Source organism: Rhinoraja longicauda, chromosome 16, assembly GCF_053455715.1.
Source record: "Rhinoraja longicauda isolate Sanriku21f chromosome 16, sRhiLon1.1, whole genome shotgun sequence".
NCBI classification, from domain to species: domain Eukaryota; kingdom Metazoa; phylum Chordata; class Chondrichthyes; order Rajiformes; family Arhynchobatidae; genus Rhinoraja; species Rhinoraja longicauda.
Window position 1 is genome coordinate 39,401,848 of NC_135968.1, and position 17,502 is coordinate 39,419,349.

At 42.0% G+C, this 17,502-nt stretch overlaps 1 protein-coding gene across 15 annotated transcripts in view; it reads left to right on the plus strand.

Annotated features, from left to right (window-relative positions):
- Positions 1 to 17,502, plus strand: part of jakmip3 (Janus kinase and microtubule interacting protein 3) — a 316,671-nt gene that overhangs the window by 97,921 nt on the left and 201,248 nt on the right. For all 15 annotated transcript variants that reach the window (XM_078413662.1, XM_078413661.1, XM_078413664.1 and 12 more), the window contains exon 3: positions 11,688 to 12,185. In XM_078413662.1, coding sequence (XP_078269788.1) covers positions 11,688 to 12,185 — 498 coding nt within the window. The remainder of the gene's footprint in view (positions 1 to 11,687; positions 12,186 to 17,502) is intronic.

A 17,502-nucleotide genomic window follows, 5' to 3' on the forward strand; every position in this document is an offset into this window, starting at 1 on the left:
ATTTGATTGATCAGCATGTAAAACAAAGCTTCCCATGGTACCTGTGACAATTTTCATTCACATGTTTAAACTATAATGTTTTATTCTTAATGTTTTAATGTTTTGTGCTTTATTCTTAATTATTTACGTACGTTTGTGTTGTTACTTGCGAGCAGAGCACCAAGGCACATTCCTTGTATGTGTACATACTTGGTCAATAAACTTATTTAATTCAATCAATCAATAATAAACCTAAACCTAAACCTTATTCCTCCATCCACAGTATATAGCATATCACTCTTCACCATTTCTGTCAGTTACAACATGATACCACCACCAGTCACATCTTCTCCCCGGCCCTTTCCACTTTCCACAGGGATGACTCTATCTGCGACTCCCTGGTTTGCTCGGCCCTGCCCACCCATCTCCCCCTGTCCCCATGCACTGTCTCCCGCAACTGTAGAAGGAACAGCCGTTCCTACACCTCATCCCACCTAAATGGCCCCTCTAGATGACACAGAGGTTAACATGCAGTGCCTCCCACTGCGCCCATCACGTTCACGCTCTGGATGTGGCCTCTTCTACATTGGTGAGACCCAGCATAGACTGGGTGACCACTTTGCTGAAGACATGCAATGACCATCTTGAGCTCTCTGTTGCAAGCCATTTCAACGCCCTTTCCTATTCCCACACTGATCTATCTGTCCTCCAACTCCTCCAAGGCCAAACATAAACTGGAGAAACAGCACCTCAATCACCACCTGAATAGTTTACAAACCAAAGGCAAGGATATTAAATTCTCGAATTTCAGGGAACCCACACTGTGCCTTTCTCTCTCCTCTTATCTGCCCTGGTCCTCCTGCATGCCCCACTGCCACTGGCACCCAATTTATTTCCCCGATGTCTTGTTATGAATGTTATGTGTGTGCAGAATGCATTGTTTTTAACCACTTCTCCTTGCTGTGATTCTAATTAGACAAGAATTATTACATCTATGTGCTTTTCTTTGACCAATCGCAGCATTTCAAGATCTTGTGGAGAGACTCCGTGATCTGTTTAGATGAGCAAATCTGGACATTTGGTATTATCAAACATTTAATTTTTAAGGTTCTTTAAGATCCTTTTTCTGAACAGTTTCCAGCTGTTAGTCCACAGTCCACTTGATCTTATCATTGCCAAAAGCGTTGGCTGGTTCAGGTTTGCACCTGTGATAAGACTGCTTGTGAACAAGTCTGTGCTAACATTCCCATGGTATTACCCAGAGCAGAAATGCTCACCATCAAGGTTTGACCTCTCCAACCTTCATCGCGTTTGGGACCTCAAGGGTTGCAGGAGCAGGCTCCATGAATGAACAGAGATTAGAGATTGTTTTTTTCACCATCAGACTCCAATCCCATGCATCAAAGGATGGAAATCTTGGAGGGAGCTGCAGGAGTTCAACTGATTGTACACAAAGCTGATTCGGTCACTGCAGTGGGAGCTCCTGACCCAGATGGTTCATCTTCAAACCTCAGAAATATCCTCCAGCTTCCCAAAGGGAGGTGTCTTCTCCTCACCTTTACAGTGGGGTAGACAGCCATATTCATCGAGAGGTTGTCAGCAATGAAAGTCACAACTCTCACACCCACCCCAGGTAGGATGTATCCTGTCCTGATTAGGACAATAATCAACCCAAGCAAATGTATCCTGTTCCAATCATCTGCCTGTCAAACAATCCCCCTCACCTGTGTCGACGTAATACCTGCCACGCTTTGTCCTGCCTCACCCTTTTTCCAAAGATAGACACAAAAAGCTGGAGTAACTCAGCGGGTTGGACAGCATCTCTGGAGAAAAGGAATAGGTGAGTTTCGGGTCGAGTCTGAAGAAGGGTCTCGACCTGAAATGTTACCTATTCCTTTTCTCCAGAGATGCTGCCAGCCCCGCTAAGTTACTCCAGCGTTTTGCGTCTATCTTCGGTTTAACCAGCATCTGCAATTCTTTCCGACACATCTCCCCTTTTCCAGCTTTCTTCTCTTCCCCATATAATCAGTCTGAAGAAGGGTCTCGACTTGAAAAGTTACTGAGACCTGCTGAGTTACTCCAGCACTTTGTGACCTTTTATCTTCCTGTCTCTCGATGGTGTCTACACCCGAATGCTCAGAAAAGTTCAAAATGTCAGTTGGAGGGACCATAATGGTTAATTGATTTATAAAGAAAAGGCACCAACCATAATCAGTATGATACATATTCATATAAAGTACACAGAATGAATGAATGGTCTGTAATTGATAACATAGATTTGTCCTGTCATTCAGTTGGTCAGACAAGCTGCACCATGAATTTGTGGCTCACACCTCAGCAAGCAGCAAGCTGGACATATTGTTGTCATCTCTTTGAAGTGATCAAGGCATTAAACCAAGGCTAGGAATAGTTCTACTCTTGTCCCATTGAGCATCAATACCCCTTTGTGAGTGGCCTGTGAATATCACAAAGTTTCTTCCTGCAAGTGCCAGTGAACCAACCACAAACTCACAGATACCCCTTTAGGCTTTTTTCCTAATGAGTTAATAGGTCATATATCTTTCCCTAATCTGCAGGCTCGCTCCAACTAGCTCGCCATCTCTTGTTTGGATGAGTCCTTCAGATCCGTCTATTTGCTAAGCGTCTCTATGATTAACTCCTTATTTCTCCAGATGTAACAGAACTAATATTTATCTTTTATTTAACCTTTGTTCCTGCTGCCACAGGAATGCATGTGAAGAAATGCAATGTGGCCGACCTTGGTATTAATAAGCAAAGGTATTTTGGTCATGTTCAGGTGCAGACCATTTTTTGAAGGTTTTCAGATTAAAGACACTTTAAAGTCGAAATCACTTTTTCTTTGTTCGTGCTGGGAATAGAATTATGGTATTTCTGTTTGGCACAGGCACTGTGGGCCTAAGAGCCTGGTCTTGTGCTGTACTTTTCTATGTTCTATGTTCTACCTTTATCATTTCCCTCATAAGACCATTGCCCTTTTCCTAAATTATAAACCTCAGTGCATTCACAGGGAATAAATTCATTTTCCTCATGATTAATTGGTTAGCTGGCTTATAACCTAAATCTGATGCGTTATGGGTGCTAAAATTGCACGACTCGAGCTACACTTGCCTTGATTAAATATATCTCCTGTGATTGATGGAGCTCAGTACTTATTAGGCACCAACACATAGTGTCGGGAAATCCTACTGTCAAATTAATGGTAGTAGTTTATAAATTATTATTATGGAAGTGTTATCGTACCTGGCCCAGTCAGTTTTGAACCAAAAATAAATTATGAAAACTAATTTTCCCATTCATTTTTATTAGCAACTAGACCAAGTGGACCCGTTGGGCCCAAACCTCTCCAGCATTCCTGTCTTCCTCCCCTCCCCTCTCTCCTCAACCCCCCCTCCCCTCTCCCTTCTCCCCCCTTCCCCCCCTCCCTTCCTCCTCCCCTCCCCCTCCCCTCCTTTTAAACTTTAAAATGTGAGTAACATTAAAAATATAATACCGATTTCAATAAAACTACTTGCATTATCACTAAAGTGACAATGGTGAGTAAGGTGGGCCTAAAACTGTCGCGCTATCATGCACCTTTTTGGCTGAGGTTCAGTCACAAACAAGATAACAAACGAGAGTTTTAGTATATAGATAATATTTCTCCTAAATGAACCATAGAATTCTAATTTTCTTGATCTCCTCTTGTTAAGTTTTCTGTAAGTGGGTAATCACATCTTGTATCATGATATAACAGTGTGTGGCTTCTAACAATTTCCCGTCAATGCCAAATGATTCATGGTTCATTGAAATAAATGCATGTTGATTTAACGACACATGACTACATAAGACTCTATTCCCACGTTTTATAGTTGACATTCTTGATCCTGTGGAAACTAGAATGGGCAATAAAATCTATCACAAGAATGTTAATTAAACCCTTAGAACAAATAAAAATCATGGTCTAGTCCATGAACTATCAGCAGTAATCTAAAAGATTTAATTGCCCAATCTTTCAAGGAAACAAGATTGTAATTAAAATATTAGCTTAATGATACCTTTTTGGCTCAGCAGTAGTAAGTTTCTATCTGGGCACAACCTAATCATATTATTTACTGACTCTTACCAGCTATTGTAGTGAACGAAATCAAAACTCATTTTCTTACTGACGTATTAAAGCAAATAGAATTGAGGAAAACTCCCCTTTGACTGATGCTGTTTTCTTCGACCAAGAAATTCAGAGTATCTCCACTATCCCAACTCCTTTTGGTTAGGTTATATTACCTTCCTTGTGTCCACATGTCTGAAGCAACTCCTCTTAAATTCACTACGTTCAACAGCACCTCATTTTCCCAACCATCAAAAAGCAATACTGTTCCTTAACTAGTCCACAAAAATATATAAATTATATATTTGCCCTCTCTTTTATAACCCCTTGTAATTGCTAGAAGTTAAGATTTTGTACTAATATTATAGTATTTCATCGTTAAGTAGATATTATCCTTTGTATACTACTGGATAAATGGTACTAGTTCAGCTTGGTGTATATGGACAAGTTGGGCCAAAGAGCCTGTTTCTGTGCTGTATGACTCAACTCCTCAGATGGAAATTGTTTGCTTAGTTACTCGATCTATTTTGCTTTATGTACGCATGCTGTGTATGCAAGCTATCGTGTCACGGCACCAATTGTATCAAACAGCTTAAATCAGAAGAGTTTTGAAACAGGATAAAGCAAGTATATTGCTGCAGCAAAGTTAATCTGTGAGTTCCCACCAAAAAAAGCAAAATTATCTTTCCTGCAGGAGAAATGTTCCAGTCAGATAAAGAGTGCACAATGGAACCAAAATTGATTATAATTAATAATGTCACTGCAGTTGTGAAACTAACACTCTTAACGTTGAAACTTATAAAAGCTCTCAAAGTCACAAAAAAATAAAAGAAGGTTGACACGTATAAAATATGTAAAGAACATTGCTCACATAATACAATTTCATTAAAAATTTCGACTGTGACAATTTTTTTATTTTTTTTTGAAGCACATTGTTAGATTTGTTCCTAAATGCAATCCAGCTTTGCAATGACGAATTTAGCTTTCTCCATTTACAATTCTTATTCTATATATCTACTTGAATTTGAGGCCACTCGGATAGGCAAAGGAATTATTTGTCTTTTCCACCAAATTAAGCTCTGTTCAACTCATATCTTAACTCCACACCTCTGCATTTGACCCAAATGCATGGGTTACTTCATGAAAATTAACAGTTCCTTGATGGATTGCCAATTAAATGGATTGCTGTTTGTATATTGCATAGTTGAGGTGGTGCAACATGAAAGATTGCAAGGCAAGGAAATCAGCAGGCTCTTGGGCCACACTGATCTTAACACACCATACTAGCAAAGGAATGTGGAGAATTACTTCTGAAACCCCTATTTTAGGAATATTTTGTCATGTATGGCATATTCATTATAGATAAAGTCTAACGTATGCACAGAAGTGAAAGTCAAAGTTTATATTGATTTCACATGTCTTGAACATGTGACAAAGTGGTTGGGAAGAATATATAAGTATTTGCTTCTGTTTGAGATCATTTCAATTCACCTACAGTGCTTATCTTGAGGAACAGGAATGTCAACATACAGATTGAGCAGTGTAGCTTTCCAGCTGAGATCCTGCATGATTAGATTCTAAGACTAGGTGAACGTAACACCATAGATCACAACAACTTTACAAAATCCTTTCAAGAAACAAACATAATTTAAGGTAACACATTTAAAAACAAAAATTAGTTTTTTATAAATTATTAAATGACTTCATCTTACTCTGTCAATCTTCCTATCCTTTTACGTGTTTTTAAAGCTCCACCTCAAAATAGCTATATTACTAATTCTTGATTTTCATTTGTACTTTTTCTTCAATGTTGCTATCAACACTGGAGATTGACACTTTCTCTTTTTTCTTTCAATAACAAAAATGTCTATTATTCATACTTCTTTGCAACATAGAAGAACTCCATTCTGCCCACAGAACCCACATTGATTCATAGAGCAATGCTGTTCCACTACCAATATTTCCTATGAACGACTTTCCCCACATTCCCATTAACTCTCCCTTATATTCTACCACCTATCAGTACGAGGGTCTGTTTACAGTGGTCAAGTAACCTCCCGACTAACTTGCCTTAAGGATGTGGAAGGAAACTGGAGCACCACAAGGGCAATCTAGGTGAGAACATGCTAACTCCACAGGGACAGCTTCGGAGATCAGGATTGAACCTGTTTATTCACAAAATGCTGGAGTAACTCAGCAGGTCAGGCAGCATCTCGGGAGAGAAGGAATGGGTGACGTTTCGGGTCGAGACCCTTCTTCAGACTGATGTCGGGGGTGGGACAAAGGAAGGATATAGGTGGAGACAGGAAGATAGAGGGAGATCTGGGAAGGAGGAGGGGAAGGGAGGGACAGAGGAGCTATCTGAAGTTGGAGAAGTCGACGTTCATACCACCGGGCCGCAAACTGCCCAGGCGAAATATGAGGTGCTGCTCCTCCAATTTCCGGCGGGCCTCACTATGGCACTGGAGGAGGCCCATGACAGAGAGGTCAGACTGGGAATGGGAGGGGGAGTTAAAGTGCTGGGCCACCGGGAGATCAGTTGCGTTAATGCGGACCGAGCGCAGGTGTTCAGCGAAGCGATCGCCGAGCCTGCGCTTGGTTTCGCCGATATAGATGAGTTGACGTCTAGAGCAGCGGATGCAATAGATGAGGTTGGAGGAGGTGCAGGTGAACCTCTGTCTCACCTGGAAAGAATGTTTGGGTCCTTTGATGGAGTTGAGGGGGGAGGTAAAGGGACAGGTGTTGCATCTCGTGCGGTTGCAAGGGAAAGTGCCCGGGGTTAGGGTGGTTTGGGTAGGAAGGGACGAGTGGACCAGGGAGTTGCGGAGGGAACGGTCTCTGCGGAATGCAGAGAGGGGAGGGGATGGGAAGATATGGCCAGTGGTGGGGTCCTGTTGTAGGTGACGGAAATGTTGGTGGATGATATGTTGGATCCGCTGGCTGGTGGGGTGGAAGGTGAGAACGAGGGGGATCCTGTCCTTGTTGCGAGTGGGGGGATGGGGAGCAAGAGCGGAGCTGCGGGATGTAGAAGAGACCCTAGTGAGAGCCTCATCTATAATGGAGGAGGGGAAGCCCCGTTTTCTGAAAAACGAGGACATCTCGGAAGCCCTAGTCTGAAACACCTCATCCCGGGCGCAGATGCGGCGTAGACGGAGGAATTGGGAGTAGGGGATAGACTTTTTGCAGGGGACCGGGTGGGAAGAAGTGTAGTCCAGATAGCTGTGCGAGTCGGTGGGCTTGTAATAAATGTCCGTCACTAGTTTTTCTCCTGTGATGGAGATGGTTTTCATGGGTGCAAGAGGTAGCACCAATGCAGTCGTCGATGTAGCGGAGGTAGAGTTCGGGGATGGGGCCAGTGTACGTCTGGAACAGGGATTGTTCGAGGTACCCGACAAAGAGGCAGGCGTAGCTAGGGCCCATGCGAGTGCCCATAGCTACGCCTCTGGTTTGGAGGAAGTGGGAGGAGTCAAAGGAGAAGTTGTTGAGGGTAAGAACCAGCTCTGCTAGGCGGAGGAGAGTGTTGGTCGATGGGGATTGGCTGGTTCTACGGTCGAGGAAGAAACGGAGGGCTTCGAGACCATCCTTGTGGGGGATGGAAGTGTAGAGTGACTGGACATCCATGATGAAAATGAGGGAGTGGGGGCCTGGTTTTCATGGGTGCAAGAGGTAGCACCAATGCAGTCGTCGTTTCATGGGTGCAAGAGGTAGCACCAATGCAGTCGCCGTCATGGGTGCAAGAGGTAGCCTGTGTTGCTGAAGCTATGAGGTAGAAACTCAATTGGCTTTGCCATCGTGCTGCCTTTAGATTCCGTAGGTCTAGGCATCTCTTGAAGCTTGCTCCTTAGCACCTCATCTTGACAACATGTCTTTTTATTCCCTTTCCTTTAGGTAGGCATTTAGCTTCACCTTTAATGTAACTCTCAAATCATTCCTTCGATCCATTTATTTCAAAATACAATATTTTGAATGTGATGCTTTCAAAGTCAATAGAATTCTATTTGGGGAGCCTGACTGGAATTGCAAGGAATACTCAATATGAGTTTAGGTAATCAGATGCACTGGTGCAATATCCAGGCCTATTATTTTTGATTGCCTTATTTATTGGAAGCCTAATGATGGTGCATCTGGAATCTCAATGAATGATGGAGCCATTGACTTCAATGGTGAGAAGAATCAAATGAGATATAAATCTCAATCCAATCTCATTGGTTTCAGGCAGCTAGTTATAGTTAAATCACCCCAAAATGTATAACTAGTAAGCATGGATGTGTGTCTCAAGTCTCAAAGTCAGAGATGAAAAAACTCTGCAGGTTGTTGGCTTGTGAGATAGACCTAATGATCCACAATGGTTATTAAAAACCCTGCCTTAGAAATACTTGATTACTCAAATATTGAACGCCAAGAAGCATACCGGATGAAAGGATGATCAAAAACTATGTTAAACGCCGTAGTTCAGATTAAAGAAATTATAAGATTGACGTAATAGAAAATTTACAGCGTATTAAAGATGCATGTTGTCATCCATATGTAAATCAGACAGCAAAGTCAAGGATTTAAGGGATAAACTTGAAGCTCCAAAATTTGCTGATCGGTTTAGATTATTTGGCATCAAATTATATCTTATCCTTAGTCTCCCTGCTAATGTTAAGAAATTGCTGGATTTGCACATTAATTGACGATTAACGTGATGCAAATTTGATAGTTATTAGTACCATCTTAAAAAGGTGATATTTGTTGATAAACTGCAGGGAGCGCAAAACCTAAACTGGTCTATCTCATACATACAGCCAATTCTTTTTACTAATTGAGCTCTTTTTATGTGATCTATTTTTTACATCCGTTTCTTTTAAATGTCTTTCTTTGAGATAATAGAGAGTTGACCCAGCCTTGCAATGCTCCTGACTCCCTGTCTACACAATTGTTAATTTGTGCTTCTAACAAGATTGGGCACACATATTTTTCAAGCTGAAGGATACCAAGAAAACCCTGATTCACTATTTGCATTATGAGATGCCTTGTTCCATCCTGGGACATACGTTTCTTCAGTACATCTGACCAAAGTTGAATTAGAAGGAATTCGATCATGCTGATTATGATCAGTGGTTTCAGTTGGGCTGGTTGGCATTCAGTTGCTGAAACTGAAGCTGAAACTGAACTTCCACCTGCACTCTATGAAAGGAAGGAGTCCAGAATATACTGACAGTTTGGAAGATCAAACATCTCAGGCAGCTCCCCTACCAGACTCACCATGGAGTTCATCATCATATCATCATCATATATATACAGCCGGAAACAGGCCTTTTCGGCCCTCCAAGTCCGTGCCGCCCAGTGATCCCCGTACATTAACACTATCTTACACCCACTAGGGACAATTTTTACATTTACCCAGCCAATTAACCTACATACCTGTACGTCTTTGGAGTGTGGGAGGAAACCGAAGATCTCGGAGAAAACCCACGCAGGTCACGGGGAGAACGTACAAACTCCTTACAGTGCAGCACCCGTAGTCAGGATCGAACCTGAGTCTCTGGCGCTGCATTCGCTGTAAAGCAGCAACTCTACCGCTGTGCTACCGTGCCGCCACTGTCAGAGCCCAATCTCGCTGGCATTCCCCAGAATTATCCCAGAGAACCATCACTCAAACCTTTCGGCAGGCCTGGCATAGATCAGGATCTACATTCCATTGAGAAGTTAAGGGTTTTTTTAACTTACAAATAATTTTTTTAATTAAAATTATTTCACAAACATTTTTTAGTTAACTTCATGTTGATTATTTTCATAGAAATAGTAACTATCAAATCATTCATTCAATCCATTTATTTCAAATTGATTTAGTTTAGTTTTAATTATTCTGAATGCCACATTGAAAAAAAAATACAATTAAATAAATGTTTTTGATTTGGCAAGATTCTGCCCATGTCTCAGGGCTGCCAACCCATCTAAGACTGCCAGCGACATTTTGCCACTCTCCTGGTCTCTCTTCATACCCTTTCGCTCTCTTGTAATTTGTGTGTTCTGTCAAAGTCTACTTTCAATATATTCAATGATTTTACTCCACAGTTCAGAATTCCCAAGAGTCACGACCTACAAAGAGAAGACATTCCTCCTCATCTCTGTCTCAAACACATGTAACTTTATTCTGGAATCATGAGGGGAACATTTTCTCAGCATCACCTCTAGCAACCGGCTTCAGAATTTGTATGATTCACTAAGATCACCTCTCATTCCTCTAAACTTCAAGGATGAACTAGCCCAATCTCTCAACCTCTCCTTTATGGTTCCTTCCAAACAAGTGAACATTTACTGCACTATCTCTAATGCATGCAGATCCTCCAGGTTGGGTCTCACCAATGCCCTGTATAGGCGCACGTATCTCCATGTATCTCTCAATCAAAACCAATGTTCTATGAGCCATCCCAATAGCTCTCTCTAACCTTGTGCCGAACCTTTGTGCTTCATGAACTAGGACTCCTTTGTAGTGAAATATTCCATTATCATTTTAACGTTCTTTTTGTTTAAATAATAAACACACACACACATACTCATACATACACACACACACTGACACTCACTCACACCGACATTGACACCCACATCCACACTAACACTCACACTCACACTCACACCCACACTCACACCCACATCCACACCCACACTCACACCCACATCCACACCCACATCCACACCCACCCACACCCACATCCACACCCACCCACACCCACACTCACACCCACACTCACACCCACAGCCACACCCACACTCACACCCACACTCACACCCACATGCACACTCACACGTACACTCACACCCACATCTACACCCACATCCACACCCACATCCATACCCACCCACACCCACGCTCACGCCCACACCCACACTTACACACACACACACACACACTCACACCCACACACATACTCACACTCACTCAGACCCACACTCACACTCACACCCACACTTACACACACTCGCACTCACACCCACACTTACACACACCCACACCCACATCCATACCCTCACCCACACTCACACTCGCACTCCGCATTCCATGAGCGCTTCACCAGCACAGTGCTGGAGCCTCATACCAAGATCCCTGCTGAGCACAAAGGTCCACTCTAGTCTCCACTTGTAAATAGCCTTGGCATAGGAATATATACTGGCAGATCCTTCAACCTACAATGTCTGTGCTGAACATGATGCCAAGTTTAACTAATCTCCTCTGCCTGCATGTGATCCATATCTTTCCATTACCTGCATATCAAGAGACAGCATTTGCCTCAATAATGTCAAAGTATATATTTCTAGCTTGTATCACTGAGAATTTGAGAAAAAATACAACATTCATATGTTTGGTAGTTAGAAAATGGTGTGCACGATATTTAAGTACCTATATTTAAAATATCAGATTGAAGGAAGAGGTAATTATTTACTTGCATTATTTCCCTTGTACATGGATATTGGAAGCGAAACGAAACACCACAGCTAAATCCCTGTGAAACAATGTGATCATTACCAGGAGTGAAGGGATCACCCGTTGTTGTGCTTCAAAAATGAAGAGTTGATCTAAATGTAACACGTGGGCTTACTGTGCTCCATTCCTCAGGTTAGCAAGTTGGAACGAGAGAAGAATCAGGAGGTTAAGCTGATCAAAGAGAAGGAGCAGCACAAGCACACAGTGTTGGTGACTGAACTCAGAGCCAAGCTACACGAGGAGAAAATGAAGGACCTGCAGCTGGTGCGAGAGGCTCTGCTACGGCAGCATGAGGGCGAGCTCCTCAGAGTCATCAAAATCAAAGATACCGAGAACCAGAGAATCCAAGCACTCGTTAACGCCTTGCGAGATGGAGCTGCCGACAAAGTTAAATCCATGCTTTACAACGAAGCTAAGGAGGAGGCTAAGAAGGCGTTTGAGATTGAGAAAATCAAACTGCAACAGGAGATCTCAGAACTGAAGGCGGCCAAGAAGCAATTGGAAGATGCTTTAAGTCAGGCTATTCATGCTGATAAGTTGAAGGCTGCAGAAATGAGAAGCTTGTATCACCTGCACCTAGAGGAGATCTCCAGGATAAAGAAAGATTGTGAAAGAGAGATTCGTAGGCTGGTACGTTCCACTTTCCTAACATAGACGTTATTACTGGTAAATGCATGTTCGATCGGAAAGATGAATTTAAAGATTGCTCGCTGCACCTACAATATTCACGTAGATGAGTTGCAATTATCTCTTAGAGCTTAGTTACTTACTTGAGGTTTTAACTATGCAATAACATACTCTGAAGGAGTCATGGTTTCTAAATAGTACATGATAATAACATTGTCTGGAATAAACCACTTTTTGATATCCTTCTGCAAAAAAAAAGTTGTTGTAAACATTACAAATGATAATAATTTGAGTACATTTCAAGAAGTTACAATCTTACTACCAATGTTGTGTGCCATATCTCAGGTTACCTGGCATAGCTGGCAGGTTAATAAATAGGCAGTAACTGAAATGTACAATGAGAACTGATACGGGATTAATGTATTTAAGTAACATTTTCCTATACGTATCCGCATGCAAAAAATTAACACCTATTAAAAATGTGGACTAAATAAATCTTTGCATGCTAACATGATCATTCTAAAAGCAATAATCTCCAATAATTAAAATATCTGAAAACTGGGAAATAGTCTGAAAACCAATAAGTCTCAATTACAATGGTTCAAATTTCCATGGTCTCCTTGGTATCCATCAGTGTAAATTACATTTACCCAAATAAATATAGTGTGGTTCAGTACATATCTTTAAATCCATCATTCAATTTTCAAAATATGTAACTAATTTTCTTTCAGCCAGCTTGATAAAGTGAAAATGAAAACAGTTTTCAAATAGTACCTTAAACTTTAATAATGCAAATGGCTCTTGCAGTCTGCTCCTTCATTTTATTTTGAATTTGTAGATCATCAGCATTACATAAAAATTGGAATTTATTTGGTATCCTTCTAATATCCTCGAGTTACATTTTGCATTACACAGCCCACCTTTACCCATTCACTCACACTAATATAACAAGCTCTGTTAGAGTTTAAGATGTTACTTTGCCTCAAAGGACAATTGTTGGAAAATATTTTAATCATTATTTTTGGTATTTTCAAAGCTCTAAGCTCTAATTATTTTTGGTATTTTTAAAAGCTGGTCTGGAATAATTAGTCATGATGACAAATGACACAATTGTGAGAGACACAGGATGAAACAGAAGAAATTGGGGAAAGCAGGAGTGGCTGGCAAAACCTATAATCATGTGAAACTGAATATATTGCATATGAAAGTTTCAGCTAGAATATCAATTAATAAAAGGATCTATGAATTGTGAATGACATTGGTGTAGAGATAGCCTTTGAGTGCTACAAAACAATACAATACAATATATCTTTATTTTCATTGTACAGGGGTACAACGAGATTGGGAATGCACCTCCCATACGATGCAATAAATCAATTAGCTAATCATTATTAATTTAAACAACCCAATGAAACAAATTAGAACAGTTTTAAAACAGAATAAAGGCAAGTAGATCTGTGCCGGTTCACTGTGCGATATGATCATCCGGCTCAGCAGGACCGGTTCATAGCAGCTATGGCCCTGGGGATGAAGCTGTTCCTGAGTCAGGAGGTGCGGGCGTAGAAGGCCTTGTATCGTCTGCCCGATGGTAGAAGTTTGAACAGACTGTTGTAGGGGTGTGAAGAGTCTTTGTGGATGCTGGTGGCTTTTCTGAGGCATCGTGTGTTGTAGATGCCCTGCAAGGCTGGTAGCTGTGTTCCGATAGTCTTCTGAGCTCTATGGACTACCCGCTGAAGAGCTTTCCTCTCTGCCCATCTGCTAGAGGATGGGGTGACTTTGATTTGGGAATGGAATTGGAGAAGACTGCACAAATTTTAAAAGGAGGAAAAGGGGAGAACATCTGTGGATTGGAGAGAGGGATTGGAGTGAGTGTTTCAGGGTTAAGATTGGTGACTGCAGAGGGAGGATTTTCAATGAATGGGGAAGGGAAAGGTGGAGGAGAGAGCCTTCAGTGAAAGTACTGTGGCAAGGGAGTGCTCGTGAAGTGGACATTGAGTTGGGGTGCAGAGAGAGTGGGTGAAGTTCTTGTGGACTTGGAGTGGAGAGAGGCTCAGAAGTAAAAGTGGGTTTGGGAGAAGATGGACCACAATATTGGAGAAGTGTATTTGACAACAGGAATTGGCCTTGGAAAATAGAAGGAAGAGGCGGAATGTTTTGATTTAATATTTATCACCCTTAAAGTACCTCCACGTTCATTCTTGTCTATTTAAATAATGTTCAATTGTGCTGCAGTAAAATGGAGCCTTTTTTTAAGCAACTGTCCAGACACCCTTGGAAATGCTTGAGCAAGTGACCGCAAGGAGGGGTAAAAAAATATACAAAGTGCTGGATTAACTCAGCAGGTCAGGCAGCATATCTGGAGAATGTGGATAGGTGATGTTTTGGGCCACATCCTTTTCTTGGTTGAGGGCTTATGCTAGCATTATAGCACAAGCACTTTGTGATTTAATTGTCATTTAACATCTAGCCCAGCTGGTGACCGCTGTGAACAGCGCAGCTGACAATTAGGGAAAGTCCATGTGGACTTGGAAAGACAGCTGGCATGAGGGAATAGACCTGTTATGGGTTAGCACTTCATCTCATCGTCTATCCATGTTCTGCAGAGATGCTGCCTGTCCCGCTGAGTTACTCCAGCATTTTGTGTCCACCTTCGATTTAAACCAGCATCTGCAGTTTTTATTTCCTACTCCAACACTTTGTGTCCTTATTTGTAAACTAACATCTGTGGTTCCTTGCGGCTCCAAGCAAGGTGGAGGTGAAAATTCGTGAAGGCAATTTGCAATTTCACAGTTGCGGATCTATCATTTCCTTGGAAATAAACAGTAATTGCTATCCAAGTCAAGTCAAGTTTATTTGTCACATACACATAAAAGATGTGCAGTGAAATGAAAGGTCACCCACAGTCCAGCAATAGAGCAATAAAAATAAACAATTTCACACACATTCACAACCAACACAAAACAAAAAAAAGAAACATCCATCACAGTGAGTCTCCTCCAGTCCCCTCCTCACTGTGATGGAAGGCCAGAATGTCTTTTCTCTTCCCCTGCCGTCTTCTCCCATGGTCAGGCTGTTGAAGTTGCCATGTTCCAGGCCGCGCCGGATGGTGAAATGTCCGCAGCGGGCCGACCCAAGCCCCGCGATCCAAGGCGGGCGAAGACGGTGCCGCTGCACGTCGGGGCGGTTGTGGCTCCCGACATTGAAGCCCCTGCCAGGCAGAGAAAAATCCCGCGGCCTATTTCAGGCCTCGCCGGACGGTGAAAGGTCCGCAGCGAGCCGACCCAAGCCCCGCAATCCGGGGCGGGCGAAGACGCTGCCACTGCTGGAGCTCCCGATGTCGGCCCCCATCCAGGGGGCTGTGAGCTTCCGATATCCACCCGGCCGAAGCCTCCGGAGCCTCCGAAGGCGAGTCGCAGCCGCTCCCGCAGCGCCAACACAGCCTCCGAAGGCAGCCAGCTCCGCAGATGGTAAGTCCGGTCCGCGGGCTCTGCGAACCAGAGCCCAGGTGGTCCCAGGTGGAGGCCGCCAGCTCCAGGTATTTGGCCGATGGTAGGCCGCAGCGGGAACGGAGACACCACCCAGAAAAAAAGGTCGCGTCTTCGTTCGGAAGAGACAATTTTACAGATTCCCCCCCCAACATAGTACACAACCACAAAAAACTACATCACATCTAAACACTACAATCAGGACAAAAAACAACAAAAAACACAAAAGACAACGGACTGCAGGTAAGCCGCAGCTGCTAGGGGATAGAAAATGACCAAAAATAGAAATCCATAAAAAATGACAAAAATAGAAATTAAAAAAATAGACAGAAAATGCTGTAAATACTCAACAGATCCAGCAGCATCGATTATCCACTTAATTTTCAGTTTCTAATATTCTTCAAGTCAATCTCAAAATTTCCAGACAAAGAAAGCAGATTAGTATCTGCTACTAATAAAATAAATAAGGAAAGATGTAGGTTTAGTTTGGGTAAGAATGAGATGCAAAATGGAAATAGCTTAAAAGTATGTTAAACTTTAATACAAACTTAGGCAAAAAATACAAACATCATGAGCTACGATGTCTCCCAAAAATGTTTGCACTTTTGGCAAATGAGCATTTTAATTCAGTTAAATCCTTTATTCTTCTCTGCAAAACTCACATGGGTTAAGTTAAAATTAAAATTCTACCTTTAGAATCCATTTCGAATTCTAAATAAAAGGGCTGCTTCCTCTAAACAACATGTAAAACCCCTAGAAATTACTTTTATCCATGCCAATCATCAATGTTTTCTGATATTTTTGCTCCCTCCCAATCCAGCCACGCATATACCCAAAAATAGACACAAAATGCTGGAGTAACTCAGCGGTGCAGGCAGCATCTCTGGCGAGAAGGAATTGGGTGAGGTTTTGGATCGAGGGCCTCCTTCAGAGTCATATGCCCATTTACTTGACTCACCAGACTCAGTGCAAGTTTGCTCTTGAAGCTGGAGAGGGAACAGGCATTTACAGAATCTAATCATTAGGCATGTGGATTATTTAAGATCAATCAAGAAATGCACCATTAACTTGGAACACATTGCATAATTAATGCAAGTGTGTAGCTTCAACAAAAAAAATGGCTTTAATGGACCACATATTTGGAATTTTGTGATGTAAGAAGCTGGAAATACTTTTATAGATTGAACTTATCTTGAAGTCATTGATTTTCAACTGCAATCTCTAGAAATATCACAGTCCGCACGACTCAGTGGATTAATTTGCTTCAAAGTAAGGGGATAGACATTTAAAAAACCCATATATATCTACTTTAGTACTTACAAACTGTGGTGTATTATGATAAGAATCGACGAGTGAGACGGGTTAGCATACAACATATGGCCGCTTTACTTCAACACCACCAGAGAGGTAATACAGGTATCCCACAATGCTTTATACCCGGAACTACGGCAAGGCTCAGCTGCCAAAACACAAAAACTCAAATGGTAAATACACCACACAAACATATACAACCTGACCTTGCATTGACCTACACATGAGAACTTACCACCAAAGTGGGAGCAAAAGATTAGTTCCTCTCATGGTTTTGTACACCTCTATAAGTGGTTGGCCGGTTCGGGCGAGTTGGGCTGAAGGGCCTGTTTCCACACTGTATCAATCTATGACTCTATGACTCTGAAGGTGAATGTAATCTGAATTAAGCCTGTACATTGAGTGGAAAGACTATCAAGGAATTCTGCTTTGTGCTAATACGAGATTCACAAGACCTCAGTTGGATAGATAATTGTAGAACTTCCACTTCAAAGTGATAAATGTGAAGCTCTTGACACTTGTTC